The following is a 22,809-nucleotide window of genomic DNA, read 5'->3' as shown; positions in this document are numbered from 1 at the left end:
AGTGACAAGCATCTCTGCATTAGTGAGCCCAGTCTTAAGAGCATCCCCTGAAACATTCCATCTACAAAAACAGAAGCTCCTCTGCTCCAATACATCTCCCACAGTTCAAGGCACCATTTTGTTTGCGTCAATTTGCTCATGAGAACTAGATTCCTGTCCTGGCATTTCCTGCCTTTTACAGAAGCTGTGCAGGAAGATTAGGATGTTCTGAGTCAGCACAAAGCACAGTGGCTGGCAACAGCACACACAAGATGAGAGGAGGGTTTGTCTTCGGAAGTACATTTTATTTTAGTGTAAGTGCATTATCAAATTCAAGGGTTGTCTTTTGTGAAAAAGGTCATTGTTAAGCCTCACATGCTTTTAGGTTGCACCTATGTCAGACTACACTGCTGCATTAATGCCAAGCCATAATCAATTAGCACTTTAAATACATCTTCATTTTATATACATGCTTTTTGACCAGGGCAAGCTTAACAGGACCCCTCCAGCAGAAGGTGTAGTAAAGCAGATGGACAAAATACATCCTCAAAGACTCCACCTGAGCTCAGCCCTGCCAATGTGTCTCTAGGAGGGTAGAAGTGAAAGATCAATAACAGACAATTCCAGTTATGCCAGTTAGAGGCATGATTTCAGATGTGCCAGGGATACACACATTGGTTGCCTGTACTGGTTCCAGAGGACTGATCACCCCTAAGCCTGGCTGACCTGGAAGCTGCAAAGTAGAGCAAGGCAGGTCAATTCACATTAATACTTAATGAAAAAAAATTTATCACAGATGTGCTGATTTAATGCAAGTTTTGAAGTAGTTCTGAATAGCTAAAAGAATCAAATCAGACATCAAGCCAGGTCCCATATTAAAAGCTGCAAAGGTTTAGTTCCAGAACACACGCTGAGGGTGAAGAAAAAGAGCACACAATCACCAAACAAAACCCATGTATACATCTGCAGAATGATTTGTGAGGAAGTTCTGTGGACAGACTTCAGATCAAACAACATACTGTAAAAAAATCAGTATCTAACAATGATTCAAGGCCTTGGTTATAACTGCACTTGCAGTTAACTCTGAAGATTTTAAGGAATTACTGCCCTTCATTTTTATTTTTGTCAGCAGTGGTTTGTGCTATCTGGAACTTTAAATGGACATGAGTTTTCTGGTCACTAGTTATTGAATCTCAGTTGACAGGCAGTACCACTTAGTTCTGCAGAGGTAGCAGTATCCAAATCAACTGCACAGACACATGCTACTAGTTTAAGTCATCCACGAATCCCTCCCAAAAGACCATATTATAGGTACAATACAGATACACTCTTTCCAGCTACTACAAAATGGCACAAGATAAAATGACTCACTAGGATCTCCTAATGAATTGCTCATTTTTAATCACAACTCTCCAGGCACTGGTATGTATCAATAATAGAAAAATTCAAAGGTTAAAAACAGTGTACAGTTTAGCACAGAAGGCAACATTTGAAGAGAAGCACATAATTTTAATTTGCTTTGAAGTTTAAAGCAATCCAAACAAAAAAGTTAACTATATAAATACAGAGTAAATGCACATAGTTTACAGCCAACTACATGTATGCAAGAATAATAGCAAACCTCACATGAGCATTGAAGTATTCTCAAACTGTCATCTGTGAGTGTTTAGCTATGACTCTGAGGGCGTAGTTATGTTCACATATGCAGGGTAGGCAGACTCTTAAATAGAAGAACTGAAAAAACATAACTCAGTCTTAACAAACAGAAAGTTGAAAAAAGTACATTTACCTAGGCACACTTCAGCATTCTGCTTGTTTCCAAATTTGAACAGTTTAAACAGGAAGCAACACTTAAAAAGGCTCTCCAATGTTTTGTCTCTGGAAGCATTCTTTTACAATGCTACAGTCTGAGGAATGTTACAGAGGTCATAAGAAAAACAGAATAACAAACTGTCATTAACAAACCAACAATCAGATGTCATTAACATCTCAATCAGCAAGGGAATATACGGAGTGCATTATGTAAACAGAGAACTAGATCGGTTCAGTGTTAATATACAAGCGGACAGGTGATGTTTCAGTCACAGGTAGAACAACCAAGAACTCCACAGCCCCCTACTGTAAACCTACTTCAAACAACACAGAGGAGCAGATCGGAAATTCAGATAAAAAAAAAAATCTACCCATCAGGTGAAAGGCTGAGCTCAGCCCCCCGCAAGACACCACAGCTCAGCTGTTTCCCCCCAGCACTGCAGGAACCGAAGGGACAGGAGGGGCTCAGGAATGTGTCTGCGTTCACGGGAATCAGTTTTCCACGGCTTTTCCTCGCCGTGTTCCCAGCGCGGCTCAGCGGAGCGGGCGTGCTCCGCTGCCACCTGCGGGCCGCGCCGGGGAACTGCAGCTCCCGCACCCAACCAGCGGGCTCGACATTCCGGTCTGACCTAGGCCAGGGAAATAGCGGGAAGCCAATTAACTACTGAGTTTCAGACATCCCAGACCTTTGCCTCTAGCACAGACAAGTGTGACACAAATACACGACACTCAAATACATATCAAGATGACCAGTTTAAATGCACTCCTTTCAGCTCTGTACTTAAAGATATTATTGAATGTAGCATCTTTTTATTCCCTTTGAGGTTTTACAATAAATATGAAGAAAACTATATAAATAATTTACAGATCTTTGGGAAATATTTCAGAGGTAACTTTGCAGGTACTGATAGTTTAAAAAATAGCAAAAAATCCCAAGAAATTTTGGGGTTATGTTTGGTTATGTAAAGCAAATCAAAAAGATCACCCCTGAAATTTAAAACAAAGCTGGAACATTCATTAAAGAAGTGGAATAATAAACTGATTGTCTACTTTAAGCTGCTGCCTCCCATATTCAGTTGTCCTTGTTAACATGTCCATATCAACCCAAAGGGCTCTCCCCCAGAGAAGGCACACACACAGTACCCAGGGAATTCATGGGAGACAAACATGGAACCAGGGGACAATATATCCAAACAGGAGAGTAACTCTCATGAAGTCTCAGCAAATCCAAGTGATTATCACATTCAGGAATTCCAAAGTTGAATCTAAGTTTTGGCTGTGACTGAACTATCTGGATAGCCTGGAGAGTGACCCACTTTCCACACAACAAAAGTTACAGTAAGTCACTATTCCTGAACAATGGCACCATAGCAAGGCTTAGGTCAGAGTTGTGAATATTCCAGACTTTTCCTGGAGAGACCACTAGAAAAAGCCCACTTTAGAACACATTTAAGCACTCCTTTCACTTCTTTGGGACAATCAAGTCACCATGGTCACATCTCAGACCACGCTATGTCTTTAAAAAGATAACATTTTCCAAGAAGGGAAGTCAATTTTGCATTGCAAGGTCACTGTACACACTATGGATGGCTTTTAGAGGATGAGCAATTAATATAGAGAATTACATTAAATATTCAAGGACTTTGACACTGTGTGGAGAACATGACAAGGGTCAAAATTAAGGAAAGCAAATGAGAAAAACCCAGACTGACTGTTCTGCAAGCTTTGAGCTTTCACATGGAGCCTACAGAACCACTGCAACAAAGATGCTATGGATCTACAGCATAAACTCCTGCACAGCTTACACAGAAATCAAACCACATGCTTTGCTTAAAACCCAACTGCATGTTTCAAACACAGTTTGGCTACAGATAATCAGTAAGAGGAAGAAAATTCATAAGCCCTAAGAAGGCCACAAAGTGCATAAGAAGTCATTCATAAAATAAAGCCATTGCACACAATGCACAGTTCAAGTGTACTGAAGTACCACACTGAAAGAGTTGATAGCACAGTTCTGTCCATGCCAGTGTAGCAGCATTTATGAGTAGAAAGCTATTGCCCCCAATTTATAATGATCATCTTCCTCTTAAGGATAATGGATGCAGACTGCAGAGATATCTAGACAGCTGTAAAAGTTCCTGTAACATTCAACTTTTTAACACTCCAGTTGTATGATTTTGGAAAACTCCATAAATTATGACAAAAAACCACCTAAGCCTCGCTGCTGAATGCAAGGCATTGTTCTGCTATTGGCCTATGGAATAAAAACAATGCCTGAATATTCAGACAATGTAGAGGACAAGGTTACACTGTCAGCTGCAGTTCAGGACACAGGCTCAAGCTGACAGATGTGATACAGCAATTATCAAGGGGAATGCTTTCAAGAAAATCTCAACTGCAATTTTCTCCATCCTTCTGCACACAGCCTGTCTGCACTGAAAAGATCTATCACAACTTCAACTGGTTTCTGCTTTCTGGTCACCTTAGCCATAGTGATATGTGCTCTCTCTCAGGACCTCCATAAAAGTACAGGTAATCCAGACATTCAAGGGTAATACAGCTTGTGCTTAGGCAGCATGAAACTGAGTCAATCCTGTCTTCACAAACAGGAGGCTGGACTAGTTGAGATTTCTGATCACATCACAAATCCTTAAAAAGGCTATAAAGTAGCATTCACCAACTTCTTCCTTAGCTGTGTGAGTGACCTGAACAGGCAAGGAAAACTGATGATATAGGACAATGTTTCATAGGTCTCTCTAACTTAAGAAAAGTTCCAGAAAAGAAAAAGCATGATGCAGCGGAACCAGAAATCCACATACATCCAGTATTAACAGACTGATAACCTGAAGAGTTCAATAATCAGATCCTCTCTTGCTAACCTACAACGCTGCTCAAAATTTAAGGGGGAAAAAAACCCAACCATAAGCAAACTAAAAAACTACAAAAAGTACCACCTTTTGTAGTGAAGAAATAACTCTGTTCTGGGTCCCTGCACCATATTTTGTCTTGAGGTAGCAACATGGAAAACTTTACACACTGACTACTACCTCAGTCTCTTTAGGAACCTTCAGGTATAGAAATCTACTAAAATACTGTCTTGTCCATTCTTCCAACAGCTTACTGTGAAGTAAAACAGAACAATCACTAAGAGAAGTGAATAAGGCTGCCCAAGAACATATCTTATCTTCCCTCCCTCACCCATCAGGTCTCTGAAGATGACTCCATGGCTTTGTCCAGCTTAACAGATGAAAAGGAAGTAATAATTTTGAATTAAGAGATGTATGAAGGCATTCCCTAAGGGGCAGTTCCCATTTGTCACACTGCCAAGAGACCACACAATAAGGCAGCAAAATTATTCATAGTTGCCCACAATCAACCTTCTGTTTTGTCTACAGCTGCTTGTTCCTGATATAGCGTTCCTTTTGCCCACCACATTGGCATTGACATTCAGTGGTCCACTCCAGTCCTTCCATCTTCCACCTTCTTCCAGGAAGCCTTGTCACACTGCTATCCATCGAGCAAGTAGACTACAACTTCATAGGTTGACATCATGATAGCTGTGTTTGGGATCTGTCTGATCAGGTGCGTGGTTAAGCCTCGGTACAGGGATCCGTACCCTTCCTCTCGCACGAGCAAAGACAGTGTCTGGAAGAAAGATCTGTATTTTGTTCCCTCTTCTCTTAGTCTTGTTCGTACAACCTCTGTACAAAGAAAACCACATGTGGTTACATTCACCACTTTGCATTATTTTTCCCAGAAACCAATCAGTGATTTATTACATGAAAATCCCCCTCCTCAAGTTCTCAATCTCAGAACCCCTCTTTAAAAAAAAAAAAGAGTAGCAAGCCAAGGATGTGTAGAGAAGAAAACAAGTTACATTTCCAGCAGCATTAGATACCTGACTGAGCAAGGCAAACTGATTTGCTTAGCTACAGTCCAGAAAAGGACTGTTGTTTGGGCTTACATTTTAGCTCAGAAGTTGACACTGGTTTAATATTCAGTCCATTAACAAACCTCATGGATACACAATTACTTTGCAGGAAAATCAAGTGCAACTGAAACACAAACTAGACAGTCTGCTTTCCTAGAAGGGAGACAAGAACTTGCTGGAAAATTATGGAAAATTGCTGAGTAGATAGAAAGATTCCAATTGAAAGAGGATCTCCTTAAGTACTTCGAGCCACACCGTTTGGCAAAATAAACATTTCCTAAGAGAAGGCCATGCTAGACACCTGCTTCAAAGCATTTCCATTTCTGAATACCACACTAACATTGACCTGCCAAATCTGATGTGAAAAGCTTTAGACAAAGAAATTTTTCTTGAGTAAGTGAACCAAAGCTGGCTACAAATATCACTGAAAAGACTCCCTCTGGTGGATCTGACTCAGGTTCTCAACTCTCCATGCCCCACTTACCATGGGGATATGCTATTGATGTTGCACAGGTTTTGGAAGTGGCAGCAGCCATCATCATTCCAACAAAGTCCGATGCTTCTTTTGCTGACTCGTCCTCACTGTCCATGGGAGAAGCAGTCTTATACTCCAGCAGTTTTTTCTTAATACTCTCATAAATAACAAAATGAATAACAGTCTCAGATATGCCTGCATAGGATGCTGACATTCCTCTGTAAAAGCCTTTAACACCATCTGATCGATAAACTTTTCGGACACACTCAAGAGCACTCATTCGCTTTTCTCCACGATTCCTAAAAGGAGAAAACAAGTCATATATCAACTGGTGCAACTTGGGACTGGACAATAGTTAAACAGTTTTTCTTTGAGTGATGAGAAGACTTAGGAAATATCCAATACTGATGTTGAGGAGCTCCAAGTCAGATACCGTTAAGAACACACAGAACTTGAAAGTCTCAAAGACCTTCAGCACTAAACACAGGTAAAGCATTACATGGAATCCAAGCCAAGCTTCATATGCTGACTAAAGAAAAAAGTATCATATAGACAGGTTGAACAGCTCTAAGTCCCCCCCAACTCTGCAATAAAGGATTAAACTGCTTGAAAACAGACTCCCAAATGGGCTGTCAATGTCAGTGACTCATGAGAAAAATCACCATTTTCTTTTCAATAATGGATTTCCCCTAAGTGTTGCCTGAAATAAAGCGCTCCATAGCATGGTAATAATTACAGTGGGTAAGAGTTTGAACAGCAGGCCCCACAGCATTACAGCTCTCAGCAAACAACTAGCACATCAACCAATGCAGCACTGGTAGCTGTTATTTGACTCAACTAAGCCACTGCTGATGTCAAGGAAAATGCTCATTAGACCTGACTGTATCAAGCAGTATTTGGCAAATAAAATTTTATTCCCATTTTGAGCTTGCTTATTGAATTGAGTTGTGCATATTGAAATACTTAGCATATGTTCTGGGTTTATGTCACCAGGTTTTGGCAGCAGGGGAGATACAGGGGTTGCTTCTGCGGGGAAGCTGCCAGAAACTTCCTGATGTCCAGCAGAGCCAAGGCCAGCTGGCTCCAGGATGGACCTGTCACTGGCCAAGGCCAGTAAATCAGGAATTATAGTAATGCCTCTGGGATAACACATTCAAGAAGGAAAAAAGTTATTATGCAGATGTAATTGTGGCCAGAGAAGAGCAGAGTGAGAATACACGAGAGGAACAACTATTCAGACACCAAGGTCAGTGAAGAAGGATGGGGAGGAGGTGGGAAACCCATGATGCAGCAGGGTCCTAGTAGGACTTGTGACTCTGTGGGGGACCCACGCTGGAGCAGGTTGTGCCTGAAGGACTGTACTCTACAGAAGAGTGAAGATTGCTACAGCAGTTCATGGAGAACTGTTGCCAGTAGGACAGACTCATGTTGGAGAAGTTCCTGGAGGACTGTCTTCTGTGGGAGGGACCCCACACTGGAGCATGAGGAGACTTCTCCCTGAGCAGCAGCAAGAACAACATGTGATGAACTGACATAACCCCCATTCCCCATCCCCCTGTGCTGCTGAGGGGGAAGACAGAGCTCAGGAAGGAGGGAGCAGTGGGGTGAAGGTGTTTTTAAGATTTATTTTACTTCTCACGATCTTACTGCTCTCATTTTGTTCGTAATAAATTCAATTAATATCCCCCATGTCAAGTCTGTTTTGCCTGTCACAGTATTCAGTGAGTGATCTTCTCCCAGTCCTTATCTCAACTAATGAGCCTTTGGTTATATTTTCTCTCCCCTGTCCACTTGTGCAGTGACAGAGCAGCTTTGGTGGGTGTCTGGCATCCAGCCAGGTTCAACCTGCCACGCACACTGTACACAGATACACAAAACCATTACCACACTGCACAAGATGTGCTTCCCTACAGCTGTGAGTGCAGGCAGTGATTGTGCCAGTAGGGGTCCGAGTGAGACAGTCACAGAATAAAACAGCAAATAACCTTGTAAGAAGTTATGGTAACTCATGGACACCGTCAGAACAAGACAGACCCTGGGAGCAACTATTATATAAGCAGTAAGAGGCACCACTGGATGGCAGAATTTAAGTCTTGATGGTTTGAACCTGCAATGTTAAATGCAATGAAACAAGGTTTAAGAGAAAGACTGAGCACACAGAGCTGCAAGTTGGAGGTTGAGTAAGCCAGGTGGAGGACACTGCAAAAAACTGGGAAGGAACTGGCAAGAAGAGCAGCTGGAGCTGCAGCTTCAGGGACACTCCCAGTCCCCACATGTGCCTGTACACCTGGACTGGTGCACTGACAGACAGGTGCAAGTGTTTGCTCTTCTGATGCCCAAGATGCACAATGTTGTCTTGAAGGTCAAAGCAATGTCACTTTGAGAACAGAATATAAACCTGCTCCAGCTCTTACTGGAATCATTTTTGAGAACTTCAACAGAAACAAGATCAGGCCGGGATAATCCAAAAGATTAAGTGTTTTTATGCCTCTATTAACAACTGAATTAGAAGAGCTGAGTATGCAGTACATGCTTGACTAGCCCAGGTAACTGCAGTATTATACAAAGAAGATCCTTCTTCAGGTCTCAACATGAACAATGCACTTGATATAATGCAGAGAAATACCATGCACAAGAAATCCATAATTCCCCTAATTTCTTTAAAGCCCTATAGTTTAAGAAGTTTAACTGACTATTCAGTAAAAAACAAGCAGAGGCACAAGATGACATCAGGTTGCACATAGCACCAAAATCTACTTATTTTAATGAGACTGTTAACCTTGTAATTAATTCCAAATTTTCTGGCCAGTCTAATATAGTGCTTCAAGCATACCTCAGAATGGAGATTAAAATAGTAAATATGAGACTATAACTTGTAGGTAGATCAGCATCAACTTTCCAAATCTGAAATGTTGAATGTTTAAAAATGAATTCTATTTTGGGATGCAGAACATCACAACACTTCAGTATAACCTCATCCCAGCAGTGATATTTCCCATTGTCACCATACCTGGCATCAAGCTGTAATCGTGTCTTTACCAACCAAATGGGATTAGTTGTTGTGATCGCAGTAAAACCTAGAAAATGTAAAAAGAACAAAGTTAGATGTGATAATACCACAAGAACAACAACTGCATTAAAGTTTAAAACGCACACAGTAAGGTACAGTGGATGCAAAAACTCGGACTATACTGACTTTGCAGAAGTACCCATTGTAGCCCTTTACTGACATTCTATGAATCCATACAGCCAATAAACACTTAGGTTATTTTTAAATTTTACATTAATATTGAGTATGTTTAAATCTTAGCAAGAAATGTCCCATATATAATAAGCCAAATTAAGTACATTTCTCTTCCTATCTAATACCAACCCTGTTTTGACACCACAGAACAGCAATGCCAGCTAGACTAATATCACAGCCAATTTGGCAAAAATGTCAATAAGAATGCATTGCAGAGACAGTTATAGCAATTTGAGATGGTAGAAAACATTGTGTCAATTTACTTTGTTACCTGAAATACAATCCGAGTTTGAAAGCATGCAGACTGAATAAATACTACTTTTGGTGCAGTCAAAAGGCAGATATTACTGTAAATTAAGAGACCTTCTAATACTGAACTATAAAGAGCAGTTAAATTTGAGTGGTATTTAGTATTCAAAGCAGAGATTTTTGGCTGGCCTAGGAATACTTTTACAAGCATATGAGTGTTTAAATTGTTAAAGTTAACACTATGACTTCTAACTATTCAGACAGCAACTACTTAGGCTTGCATAAGGGCCAAGGGATTTGATTTTCAGTCCACTAAAGAAAAAGAAAAAGGAAGAAAAAGGGAAACAGAAACAAAATAAAGAAAAAAAAAGAAGTAAGAATCACTCTTACTTCTGCACAACTGTGGAGAGAGAGAGAGAGCAGAGTGAAAGGTAGCTCTGAAAAAAGTAAAATAAAACAAACCATCGAGTTGTAATACCATACATGCACCACTAATGAGGTGTCATGTCTGCAGGAGAGAACAGGAAAAGGGAAAAGCTGGAACATGGCCAAGCAAGAGATGATAAATTTAGACACTTGCTTTTTAAGTGACACACATGGCTGGTATATCACTACAGAGACATGCTGCCCTCCTGCAGGGGGATGCACTGGGGTTGTGGGAAAGCAACAGTTACCTGACTCAGTGCACATCTGGTGCACCATACTTATCCAAGGAATAGGCTATTGATAAGTTTGTTTACGGAGATCATTAGCAGTTTACAGAAATGTATTTAGCAGAACTGCTTGCATACATGTTACTCCTGGGCAATCACAATCTACTTGACATTGCACACAAAGGTCTGCAATACTCAGAAATGCCAGGGGATCTTAACTGTTCTAAGGTTTGTTCTGCTGCCACCCCCAAATCTTAAATACCTCATTAGGATTTTCAGTTACAGCTCTAAAGACAGCTGTCTAAAGACAGGTTTGGCACCTACTAAGATTTAGCTGGTTTTCTACACCAAGAGCACAAAAACACATTGGAGGCTTCTGTTTAATCTTCCGATTAAATAGATTTTTAAACTGACTCAAACTTCTTAATCAAGTAACTTTCTGTGGTAGATAATAAGGGTTTGGAATTGCCTTTTTTTTTTTTAAATACCCTACTCTTTTTGTCTATGTCTCGGTACATATATACCCTTCATATGATGGAGTGAAATCCTAAGAAGACAAGTGTTTTATATCTCCACTTTAAGTAGGTAAATAACTATGTAAAAACTCAAAGGACTGAGGAACTACTCTGCCATAACAAGGCACAGGGTGTTTTTAAAACACATCACATCTGCAAAATCAGCTCTGTAGCTCAACTAGCCAGAGTCTGTCTGATCAGTCATTTAATGTCATAGAAACTCCACTGATTCCAATGGCACTTGAGCCCCAGTTCAGCTACATTGAAAGAAAACATTGTTTTTATTTCTTTACACTATCACTTATAAAGTTTTAATTTTCTTTGACTTCAAATCAGAATCTTTCCATTTCTAGAGTGGAGTAAAGGGCACAAGGAATGCACAGGACTGCAATAAAGGCTTTGAAATAAGGTGAGAAAAAATTATTAACTTTCCTACCAACACACTTTTTAGGAAAGACTTCTCTAAAAACCAAAATTAGTTCCTAAGTCTCTCCTAGTTATTGATTTCAAGTGAATAAAACAAAACAAAAAAAATCTTTTCCATTCCTATTCATGTTGCATGCTTTGGAATTTTACTACTGCTAGACTGTATGTTACTGCCTTATCTGCTCAGCCTTTTCTCCTTCCTATTCAACCCAAAAAAGGGTCTCTGCAGATCCTAAATCTGGGACAGGAAATGCATAGTGAGATCAGTGGCAGTGTCTGGGTGACAGCAGTGACTGTAGTCACCCACAGCAGTAGCCTGACACTTCTAAGCAGGCTGGGAAGAGTACACTGGAAATTTCCAGTGAAGGGTGGTTGGCACAGGATGCAGCCCCTACTCTGTCCCAAACTGCACCCCCTGGGCATTGTCTAAGTGCAGCACCCCCAACAGTAGGATCAGACACTAAGCAACATAGCCAATTTTTTTCCCCTAGGGCTGTCAAAAGCCTAAATTGACAGTTCAAACCAAAGCTTTCAAATCAAAGGTCTGTCAGTAATTCAGGTTTCAAGATGAAATGACTACAGGTCAATTCTTACAGCTAATGTAGTAAATATAGTCAGTGGAAGAAAAATGAATTAAGAGTTGAGTGATGCTGACACCAAGGAAAACCCTCCAAAACATGAAAAACACACCATTTGGGATCTCTGATAACCTTTCCTTTTTAAATAAAATCTCTAGCAAAAATATTTGTTAAAAAAATAAAGGTTGGAGGCTTTCAACAGTTACCATGAAGCTCCACCAATTTTTTCCTTTTTCTTTTCAGAAGTCTCAATGAAATCTATAATGCTTTACAATGTTTATCAATGTGTTGTACCCTCAAGAAAGATTCCAGATTCAATACAAGTAGAGATAAATTTGGCAATACTACAGACTACTGTACTTCTATGAAATTTTATCCCACTTTCAGACAAAAAAATTCTCAATCTACTTTTTCAGCTATTACAGCTACTGACAGGTAAGATCCCAGGTATTCCTATTATGCATCATATTTCCAAGGACAGGAGTTTTGCTTTTTACTCTATAAGCCAATGTAATTGATAAGACACATGTGAACATGGAATGCTAAATTAAAAATTCAAAGAAGTCAAATGAAAACAAACCAAAAGAGTAAACAGAAAGAGACAGAAAGGAGATTATATACATATTAAAAAAGAAAAAGAAAAGAGGTCTTTGAAATAATATGACAACATAGAATATCAGCTGCAGCATTTAAAAGGCAGCTCTGGGACACTGAAAAAAAAAAAACAAACAAAAAACAACCCAGAACCAAAATGCCTTGTTTAACCCATTAGGAGCTTCCAATTAGCCAGAGCTAAGTACAGTAGCAGCTACCAGTGAAAGGTGTTTTCTACCTTTCCCTGATCTGCTGAGGGGGGGACAAAAAAAAAAAAAAAAATCACTCTTAACAGAGTTAAGAAAAAGTGATGTCTTTGCACAATGCACATCATCTGAGTTCAAGATAATGCAAATGAATTCCCCATTTTGTTTATTCAATAGATATTACAAACCCACTGTGTGGTTCTTACACTAGAGGCTGCAAGAGACGCTCAGTTCAGTACTCACGAGGTTTTAGTTAGTCCATATTTCTGCAGGAAGTGACCTGCGGGTGGGGAGCATGAGATGACACGATCTCACTCTTTTCACGGGAGAAATGTACAGTAAATGCCTAAAATAGACACAGGCTTTTCTGTATCATAACAACAAGCAGTGACCTCATCAGACACAAGTGTACAAATCGAATCCCATCGGAAGGATTTGTGAATTAGTTATTGTGAGATCTAACTGTTTGCAGGTAAAAGTTTAGGAAAAAAAGAAAGAAAAATAATCAAAACAGGCCACAGATATTAAAGTAGTTGTTTAAAATGCACTGAGTACTGAAATTTCTGCTCATTTGCAGCAGTTCAATTTTACATCTCCAAATACTTACCTATATAGCAAATTTACAAGTGGACCCTCCTCCTTCCCCACTCCCTTGAAAATATTATTCACAAAATCTAGCCTAGTCTTAGGACTGAAAAAACAAGATAGATGCCTTATGAAATCAAACTTTCTAAGACCAATGAACTAAATATGCATTTTATTTGGTATGAATTAACTGCATACATAGTAGTAAAAACTTCCAAAAGTATTGTATCTCTGTAAATAATAAAGTGGTCTCAATTATTTTTAATAAATAAAAAAAAAAATCTGCATTTGGGTTGGTTTGTCAGTGAAGTTCTAGAAAGAACAGCAACAGCAATACAAGGCAAAGCAGTTTTGCAGCAGATTTGCAACCATGTTGTCTGATTGCGGCTATGATTCATTTAAAAAAGCAAATAAGAAAGCCATAAAGGAATCAAGTATCTCATTCAGTTCTCCACAGTTTTTCTTCTCTGTGGCAAAAGAGGTCACGTACAACAAGAAGGCAGAGTTTATAGTGAATCTGAGAATTTAGCCTAACTTGGAAGTGTACAGAGATGAACTATCTTCTCAAGAGCAAACACTCATTCCTGCAGTAAGCTCAGATATATTCACTGCCCTAGTTTGCAAAAAGAGAACCACGTGATTTGCTGAGGAGTTGGCAAAAATGACTGTTGAGATTTCATGTCAATACACAGATATTTTAGGTATGAGAGTGATGTGAACTATATGCTGGAAGCTGGCACATAGCAAGGAAACATTTCTAATTGCATAAGGCATCAGTTACTAATATGGAGATAATTCATTCTCTTTCAGATCAAACAAACTTAGTAGAAAAATATTAAAAGCATAAATATACCATTTTTATCTTGAGAAGGAAGAATCAAGCCTAAAACCAAACATAAATGCTTAAAATACCACACCTCAGCCTTTCAGTCCCCAAAACACCATGTGCATAAGACATAAGGACATCAGTCTAGCCTGAGATACTTATTAGCATATGATACAAGTAAACAGAATTTAACGTTGACTAAAGTTCACTATTTGCAGTACTTTCACAAAACAGTTGTTTTTTTAAAATGTATTTCTGCATGATTACCATATTTTGCAATCTACAGGAAAAGCTCTGTAAGTGTAAATCCTTCTTCATGCTCATTAGGTATGAGAAAAACCTTTATGAAATAGAAGGATCATATCCAAAAAAAACCCCCAAAAACCACCAAACCAAAACAACAACCCTCATTTAAGACTGATTTACTCAATTTCTTACTGAAACCATTGGCAGCTGAAAAAGAAAAAAAACCAATACTGATTATTTTTTGCTAATTATTAGAAGTCTTTGTTCACCTTGCCAGTTTTGAAGTCTTAGGTTCAAAGCAAATATTGCAATTATCTTCTGTGTTAACCTGTCAACCAATTAAGAGCTCACATTCAATCTTGTCCCTGTTATTTTGCCATTTCTTTAAGCTGATTTACATCATACAGCAATACAAACCTTGCAGGTAAAACTGTTAATAGCTGGTATAAGTGCATTTTCTGAAATATATTAGAATTACAAAAACAAGGTTAGCACGTTCCCAAGACAGCACTGTTAAATTTCAACTACAGAGTCCTTTTCATATATCAGAATAACACCAACACAGTGTATTGAGAAGTTGCGTGTCAAAGAACCTTTTTATAAAGGTCTTCCAGAGAATTTCTGTAGTGTACAGTGCCAAGACCTATAGTGTAAGCCTGCACTGGGCAATCTGTTTTGTTGACTATATAGTTTAGAAATACAACTGCAGAACTTGGAAAGTGTGAGAACTCTTAAGTCAATTAAATTCAATATTAAAACTTGCATAAAAGAGTAAAAAAGGTGAAGAGCAATTAAGGTTCAAAGACATTTACCCAAGTTTCTTGCAGCTTTATGTACAAATGCATAACATCAACCTTCTGGAAAGGAAGCAAGTTACTTAACAGATACAGAACTCCATGACAAACTACAGCCCAAGTCTGCAAACACTCACGAAAAGGCACTACAGCACATCTCCATAAGTGTTCTTTTCACTACAGAGTGAGGGCAGTAACTTCCAAAGATGAGGAACACTCTGAACCTTCCTTTGTCTGTAGCACTGCATGAGTTATACAAGCAGTCTTCAACTGAAGACAGACTTGTTTATATCACCCACACTTCCCCCCGCCCCCCAAATCTAAAGACATGTATTATCCTCTTGACAAGGAGCTGAAGACAGTTCAATTTTTCTTGGCACAATTAGCTGATTAGGATGAACTCTACATTAAATGCCTTTCCAATTCATTCCCTGTGTTGTTCACTCACAAACAAAACACACACTTCTAGATGATAAAAAAAAAAATCCTTTCATCATCCTTGTCTTATTTGGGCAAAACAGAACAGATCTCTTCACATCTTAAAGATTAAAAACCTCTCTCACATTTCATGTGCCAGAGATGAACAGTGTCACATTTAAATATAAAGCTAATGTCATATATTTTATATGTTTTATAGAATTTCTTTGTACCGGATCATCAGCATTAAATGCAAAACCAATCCTATTCATTATTGTGACATGACCTTCGTCAGTCCATCCCAGATTGACAGTACTCACATTCTATAGACTGGTTGTAAGTTTGACAGGAACTAGAAACTTCAACAATAAAACTGTCAGAATTCATCTATGAAGTGCCTATGGTCTATACATATTAAAAAAAAAAAAAATCTTTTGAAAAATTGGTTCTGTGCAGGAAAAACATGGGCAACAACAGGTAAAGTGTTGCCAGCCCAAGTTTTGATTTTCGAAGCACAAGTCCATGCCCATAACTCAGCTCAGTTGCCTTTAACTCCCCTTAATGATCCCAAAGCACAGAACATACAAATCAAGCAACAAATATTGGTAGCTGCTCAAATATACCAAAGTTACGCTGCAGATATAAAGTAGAAATTTATCTTTGGAGATGAAAACACATGAAAACCATGAAAAATCTGCTCTTCTATGTCTCTTCAGTGGTAGAGCAAACTTCATATAGAGTGGTATATGAACAAAGGAGGAGTGTTACATATAACTTACACAAATACCTGCAGGCATATTTCAGAAGGACAAAACTAAGTCAGATACACAAAGCTGTAACAGCAAGTGGTGGTAAAAAAAAAAAAAGGCAGATTAAGAAGAATTAAACCTGAAGTCAGTGTAAACAATGTTTATATCTTATAGAACAACAAGTGACTGTTTCCAAAGTTTTCTTTTATCATTTCACAAATTAACAATTGAAAAAGCGGGCATGCAGATTTTCTAGAAAAGACTATTCACACACACTGTTATTCATCACTCAGTGCAGTTTCATGCATATATTCTCCAGATAGCTTGTTTAATGAGAGGCCAAGGCAGGTAACCACTAAAAGAAAACATTATTCAATTACTAAACATGTTCTGGTTTGTTTTGTTGGGTTTTTTTTCCACATTTGTCACTTCTCATTTGCAGATATGACCGTAGAATGAAGCTAAAAAGTTACAGATCCTTACCTGCCACACCAGCTGAAATCATGTGTACCTGGGTAGAATCTGGATTGAAAATACTGTTCAGCTTTTCCTTGCAGTTTGAGTAAGCAGCAAAATATATGGCTCTAAAACCAGAACAAAATCCAAGTTATGTTTTATGTGTCAATATTTTTAATAAGCAGTGCCATTAACTTCACTAATCTAAATGATCTTGGGGTAAAATTTACTTCCTCAGTAACAAACTATTCAAGGATTAACTCCTGCAACATAGTGGGGACTACTCTAGGAGCAGAAAATAAAAACAAAGATCACACATTTTAACTTTTTCTTCCTCAACAGCTCCAATTACCAACTACTGAGGGGAATGACAGATAAGTAGAAATATGGCACTGCTTTTTGTGACACTGGGAAGTAAAACACTGCTGGACTGAAAACTCAAGTTTCAGTATTCTGCAACACTTTAATATGAGAATAACTGTGTACTAATGGACTAATGTACTAATGTACTAAACTCATTGCAATAGCATGACAATTTCAAGAGAATGAACAAGTATGCAGCTTTTTAAAAAACCCCAAACAGTACTCTTAATATTATAGCATTTAAAATGTAAATATTGCTAAGTTATGGTTATAAATATTTATATGTCAAATGCTAGAACAGTTGTGAAGCTGGTATCTACATTTTGTTTCTTTAGTTCTGTATTTAGAATGGACACTTTTTTTCTCTGAATACACTCCCACATGAATTTTGTAAACTTGTATTACACTCAAGCCTGTGACCTGGTATCAAAACAAAGCTAGACAAAATCAGCATGCCAATTCAATATATTATGAAAAATATGAAAATTTGAAATGATAATGAAATAATTGAAAATATGAAAATTTGTTTTCACTCATTAAAGCTAAAAAGATTTTAAATACATCTAAAACAACATTTCAGGTTGCTACTCAGTTTCTTTAAACACCCCTCTACAAGAGAAAAAGTGAACGTGCAACTTTCCATGAACAGAACATTAACCTCATTAGCTGTGCAAACATGTTTTTCTTTATTACAAAAAAGATAAAGTGCTTGCTTCATGGGTGTAATTTCACAAATGGAACCTGACCAGTTAAGTGTACTGGATGTGTTATGAAACATGCTTCTCTACAGCTTATTTAAACAAAGAGCTGATGTTAAATCCACTTAGCTAATGCTTAATTGAAATGAAGTACTAGAGGAAGACCAAGGCAGCCAGAGGGAAATAGGGATGTGCTTATAAATAAGACTTCACACACTACATCAAGTTGACATTTTTGGTATGGTGGGGGGAAGGAAACAAGCTAAGCATTTCACTTGGGGGAAGAAAAGGGAATTAGAAGATTTAACATAAAATTTATTGAAAAGAAATAAGATTTTTTTTTTTGCAATTGAGAATATTTTTCATTGAGGATAGTAACTTATAAAATGGAACCTATTCCTGGATAAAAATTGCTATTGAAGTGATATCAATGTTGAACATTTGATAGAACACACTGGTCTACCAGCAAAAGTACAGGCTCTTAAGATTAGGAAGTGCTGGTACCCTGCAGGTGCAAAGAACAGAAAAGATACTGGATTTACTTCAGTTTCTCCAAAGAGCAGTAGCAAGTTAGTGATCAGAAAATACCTCAGGTATTCCTAAATCCTTAAAAAAAAAAAAAATCTAATAAAGACATTCCAGTTCCTGCATTATGTTTTTCTCTTATGCAGAGGATCTACAGAACATTGCCTCATCTGTCAGAGCTGAAGTTCAGTTTAATAACGTTTTCCAGGAACATCCAAGCACCTTAAACCAGAAAAGTTAAGATACTCTCTAGTTGAGTGTGTAGGAGAAAGGAATGTTTTCTCTTCAGGCAAAGTAAGTAAATAAACAAAAGCAGAGCACTAAGTCAAGGGAATAATAAAGCCTTTGTGGAATATATTCCCTCTGCATAAAGAATCTTCTCTTAAACAGAAGAGAATAAAAATGAGCAAGAAACCAACTATAGCCTCATCCAGGATTAAGTAGTCATATTACTTTCACACAGCTTTGTTTCTATACTCTTCCTTATGTATTCTCCTATTTTTGGACTGAACTTTGGCTAACACTTATATGTAAGGAGAAATTCAAACTCTGGCATCACCTGCTCCTTGCTCTGACTGCCAGCACCAGCCTGAAGCTGGAGTATTTGTGCTGATGCAGAGCAACCGAGAACAGCAATACCACTGCCCACGAGATGAGATTTACATCCTCCCCTTCTGCACTCTCTGACACTGCCCCAGTACCCTTTGGAGCCCAGCCCACTGCTGGATCTGCTTGCTCTGGGCCAGCTGTTAAGTGTGTCATCCTCCCCAGCCTTGCCCCTTTTGAAGTTTCAGAACAGGCTCCCTAAAGCAGGGGAGCACCAGTCTGTACTTCAACAGAACTCAGGAAGAAAGACCCAGTGTTTTGAGGCTGTAGTCACATAATTGCTTCCTGATGATGATGGATTAACTGAAAGCTAGATCTACCTTTGTGTTTTCCAAGGTACAAACTTCTAGTTTACATGTGCAACTCCTTAAGCATTTTTCTTTTTAATTGGACAACACTCTGCATAAGGGATAGCCCACAACAGTAAATGCCATTACAGTAGCACAAGGGATAGTGAGTGCTGAGACAGTTGGAGCTCTGAAGTACAAGTAGCTCAATTTCTCAGACAACACAATTACCCCAGGAACAAAAGAGTTATTTGCTATTAAGTATTTACAACTGCAGATGCAAAATTCACTTCAAATGAATCCCTTAATTTATTTAATGTACATGTTTGTATTTACCTGGAAGGAGCAACGCCTACTAAATTAGGACCCAGCCCTCTGAACAAAGAACGAGGGCCTTCATTTTGCAAGATCATCCTAGAAAACAAAAAAGACAATATTGTAACATTCAGATCAAAATTAAGGAATGCACTGACAAACAAATCCATCACTTTAACCTTTACTCTGAAAAAATTCCATAATAACTGACAATACAGCACTGACCACAAAAAATTAGTTATTTCCTAGAATCAGAATAAAAAATTCCATTACTGCTTGACATGCCATAGAAATCCAGAAACTAAGTGCAGAAGACTTATGATGTCAATACAGATTTACCTCAAATACAGGAACACATACATGCATGGAGTTGTCTGTCATCAAGAAGCTAAAGAAAGTGTCCTCTAATCAGGGAGAAAATGCTAAGAATGGAAATGTCCATGTTCCTGTAGGTTTTAGATTGTTCAGGAAGCAAAAATACTTTATGCTACATTCCTTTCACCACCCTTTAGGTCCACATGTTTGTTGACTGTTTGGAGTGGAAGGGTCAGGGGGCAAAGGGCAAGAGAGGAGGAGAGGAGAGAGATTTAAGAAGGCTTGGTTTCACTGAGTCATACTCCATCTGAGAGCTCCTCAGGAAGATGTAAGCTCTCATAAGCTCTACTGCTTACGATGTCCAGCCAAGGACACTGCCAAAGTGTCCCTATTATCTCCTCTTTTCAAAAAGAGACAAACCTCGACATGGCTTTGCACATGCTACCCAGGTTTGAGTCTACAAGATTCCCAACAGTACACTAAGTTACACATCAGAAGTTGGTATCTGGAAGGCTGCTTTCCTCTATATCCTGCCTTTCTCATACCCACACATTATTTAAATCCACTAGGTATTCAACTAGGAGCCTTAGGTTTATTCTTTGACCTATGGTAACTAGTTTGGCTACAGTAAAAGGAAATTGAGAACTCCAACATAAGAAGTGGCCATTCCTTGAGGCTGGCAGGGATTCCCTGTTCAGTTCTGAACTGCTGCCTGTGTGCTCCTACCCAAGCGCTGCTGCTGAGATGTGGAGTCAGGGGTTTTTTGCCTTTTGACTGTCTTTCCTTCCAGAAAAGGCAATCCCTACCTCTCCATGCAAGGTAATTCACTGATATTAACTGAGACAGGAGTGTAACCCATGCAAAGAGTCACAGTCTCAGTACAGTCCTAACATCTGGTGTACCATGAACACCATAAACACAGCTTGGGAAAGCCTGCTTGGGTGGCAACAGGGTGTGACCTTCCATCTTTGTAGAATTCACAGAAAAACAGGGGTTCAAGCAGTGAGTTGAGACCTCAAGTGAGGCATTACTAGTACTTTAGTGTTTGCAATACTTATCCCACAGAGTTGTGGATTTTAGAAAGCATTGAAAACCACTATGCAGCAAGGTACACTGGCATGGTAAGAGAATATTCATTAGTATTCAGTTTTAGGGAAGTCAATCTGTCCAACAATCCAGATGTTAATCACATTGGTATTTTACAAAGTCTGGTAGGACATGGGAGGAGAAACATAGACTACGTGCATCCCATTACTGCAAATTGCTCTAGCAATTACTTTAGAATCATATTTAAAGTTAAGAATTAACTACTTTCCCAAGTGGTGCAAAACAGAAGCCTGTGCTTATTGATTTACAAATGTTGACCAATACACACAAATACTTCTACTATATATCTCTTCTTCAAAGAGAGATGCAGGTTAATGACAAGTCAATTACTCAATAAAGCACACTACCCTTGTATAAATGGCCATTTTATTTGGAATATACCATCAGAACAAACAACTGAAAGCCATTTATAGCACTGAAGGAGATTCTAAGCCTAGTGTGACTTCCAGTAGCTGATTCACTACTGTTCTGCTGCTAAATCCAACTGAAAGTTACATTTGCTTTCAATAAGCAAAAATGAAACAGTGGTTCTGAAGTTACCAGCATTATTTAGGATATAATGTGTCCAGCGACATCTTAGCTTTGTGTCCATAACAGACATCATTTCACTGTGTGGGTAGTATTGCTTCACAGCATTAATTGGAATTTTGAACACAAACTCAAAGACACTTTGGAAATACAAACTACTTAGACCTGCCTGGTATCCTGAAAGCATTGTTAACAATTGCAGTGCTGAATCTAATTAACATGATCTATGTCCACTTAAAACACTACTGAAAATCACTACCACCATATCCCATGGTACACACATACATATCCACATACAGCACATGTATTAAAAGCAAAAGGAATCTGTGTCTGAAGAGAAACTTAGGAGTGAAATGTACCAGCTCTATTTGTTTCTTCTGGATCTAAAGTCCCAAAATTTGACAGAGTAGCAAAGTTTTAGAGAGATTGTAACAGACAGGATTATCATGGAGGTAGTTACTGATGCTTTGCTGCATTCACAGACACAGCTGGAGGAGTTCCAGAGTCTGCACTGAAAATAAGACACAGACTTTTTGCATTAATAAGCAGATCCCAGAGCCTGCACTTGTTTATTGAACAAGTGCAGCAAAGGGCAAATCCATGGTTGGAAGAGCAGGACAAGTGCTCCACATGGCCTCAGCCGACCTATTTATGTCACATGAAGAAGCCTGCACTGGGAGGCCAGCGAGATTTCCATTATCAAGACCTCAGGTTTAAATTGTGCAAGGTTAATTATGAGAATCTGTAATATGACATATAACACAGATATTTAAGAATAAGGGAATTTGGTTTTGTTGCCAGAGAATGGAGTCACCTGTATCAGTTATTCCAAGTTTGTTTCTTGACAGAGATGCCTTTGAACTCACCTCTGCTGATGCTTAAGATGCAGAAGTGATTCTACAGCAGTCAGTTCACTGAAATTCTGATGTAATTTGCCTGATTCTCCCTGCTTTTAGACTGAGCATTGAGAGCCTTGGAGCACTGCACTGAATTTACTAAGACAACCAAACTCTGACAACCGTAAGTCAAACAAACAAACAAAAAAATCAAGTGACAGTAAGGGTATGGGAGTGACAGAGGAATCCTGTTTTATTTCCCCACTAAACAGCTCTAGCACCTTAAACAGGAGTAATTCTGTCCTGCACCTCTGTATTTTTATTGTCACAGTCCATTGCCACGTTATTTGGCATTTTTTTTTCATATTTAGTGTATTTAAAGAACTTGAAATCCAGACTTTGCATCTCAGTTGTTTGATAAAGACCTGAAAGAAAACACATCTAAGCAAAGAACAAAAGCAGCAGAAGAGACATTCTTGTATGACAGATAAACA

General features: G+C 38.6%; 1 protein-coding gene across 1 annotated transcript in view; it reads right to left on the bottom strand.

Moving 5' to 3' along the window:
• Positions 1 to 1,357: 1,357 nt before the first annotated feature.
• Positions 1,358 to 22,809, bottom strand: part of SLC25A36 (solute carrier family 25 member 36) — a 32,120-nt gene continuing 10,668 nt past the window's right edge. The window contains exons 3-7 of the mRNA XM_027686197.1: positions 19,551 to 19,628; positions 16,763 to 16,863; positions 9,208 to 9,274; positions 6,207 to 6,496; positions 1,358 to 5,492 (exon numbers count right to left, since the gene is read on the bottom strand). Of these exons, the coding sequence (XP_027541998.1) occupies positions 5,299 to 5,492; positions 6,207 to 6,496; positions 9,208 to 9,274; positions 16,763 to 16,863; positions 19,551 to 19,628 (730 nt within the window). The 3' untranslated portion in view covers positions 1,358 to 5,298. The remainder of the gene's footprint in view (positions 5,493 to 6,206; positions 6,497 to 9,207; positions 9,275 to 16,762; positions 16,864 to 19,550; positions 19,629 to 22,809) is intronic.

The sequence above is a fragment of the Neopelma chrysocephalum genome, unplaced genomic scaffold (assembly GCF_003984885.1).
Source record: "Neopelma chrysocephalum unplaced genomic scaffold, ASM398488v2 Primary Assembly neopelma1_70, whole genome shotgun sequence".
Lineage (NCBI taxonomy): Eukaryota > Metazoa > Chordata > Aves > Passeriformes > Pipridae > Neopelma > Neopelma chrysocephalum.
Note: the sequence above shows the minus strand (reverse complement) of the source record. Positions and strands in the feature narration are given on the sequence as shown.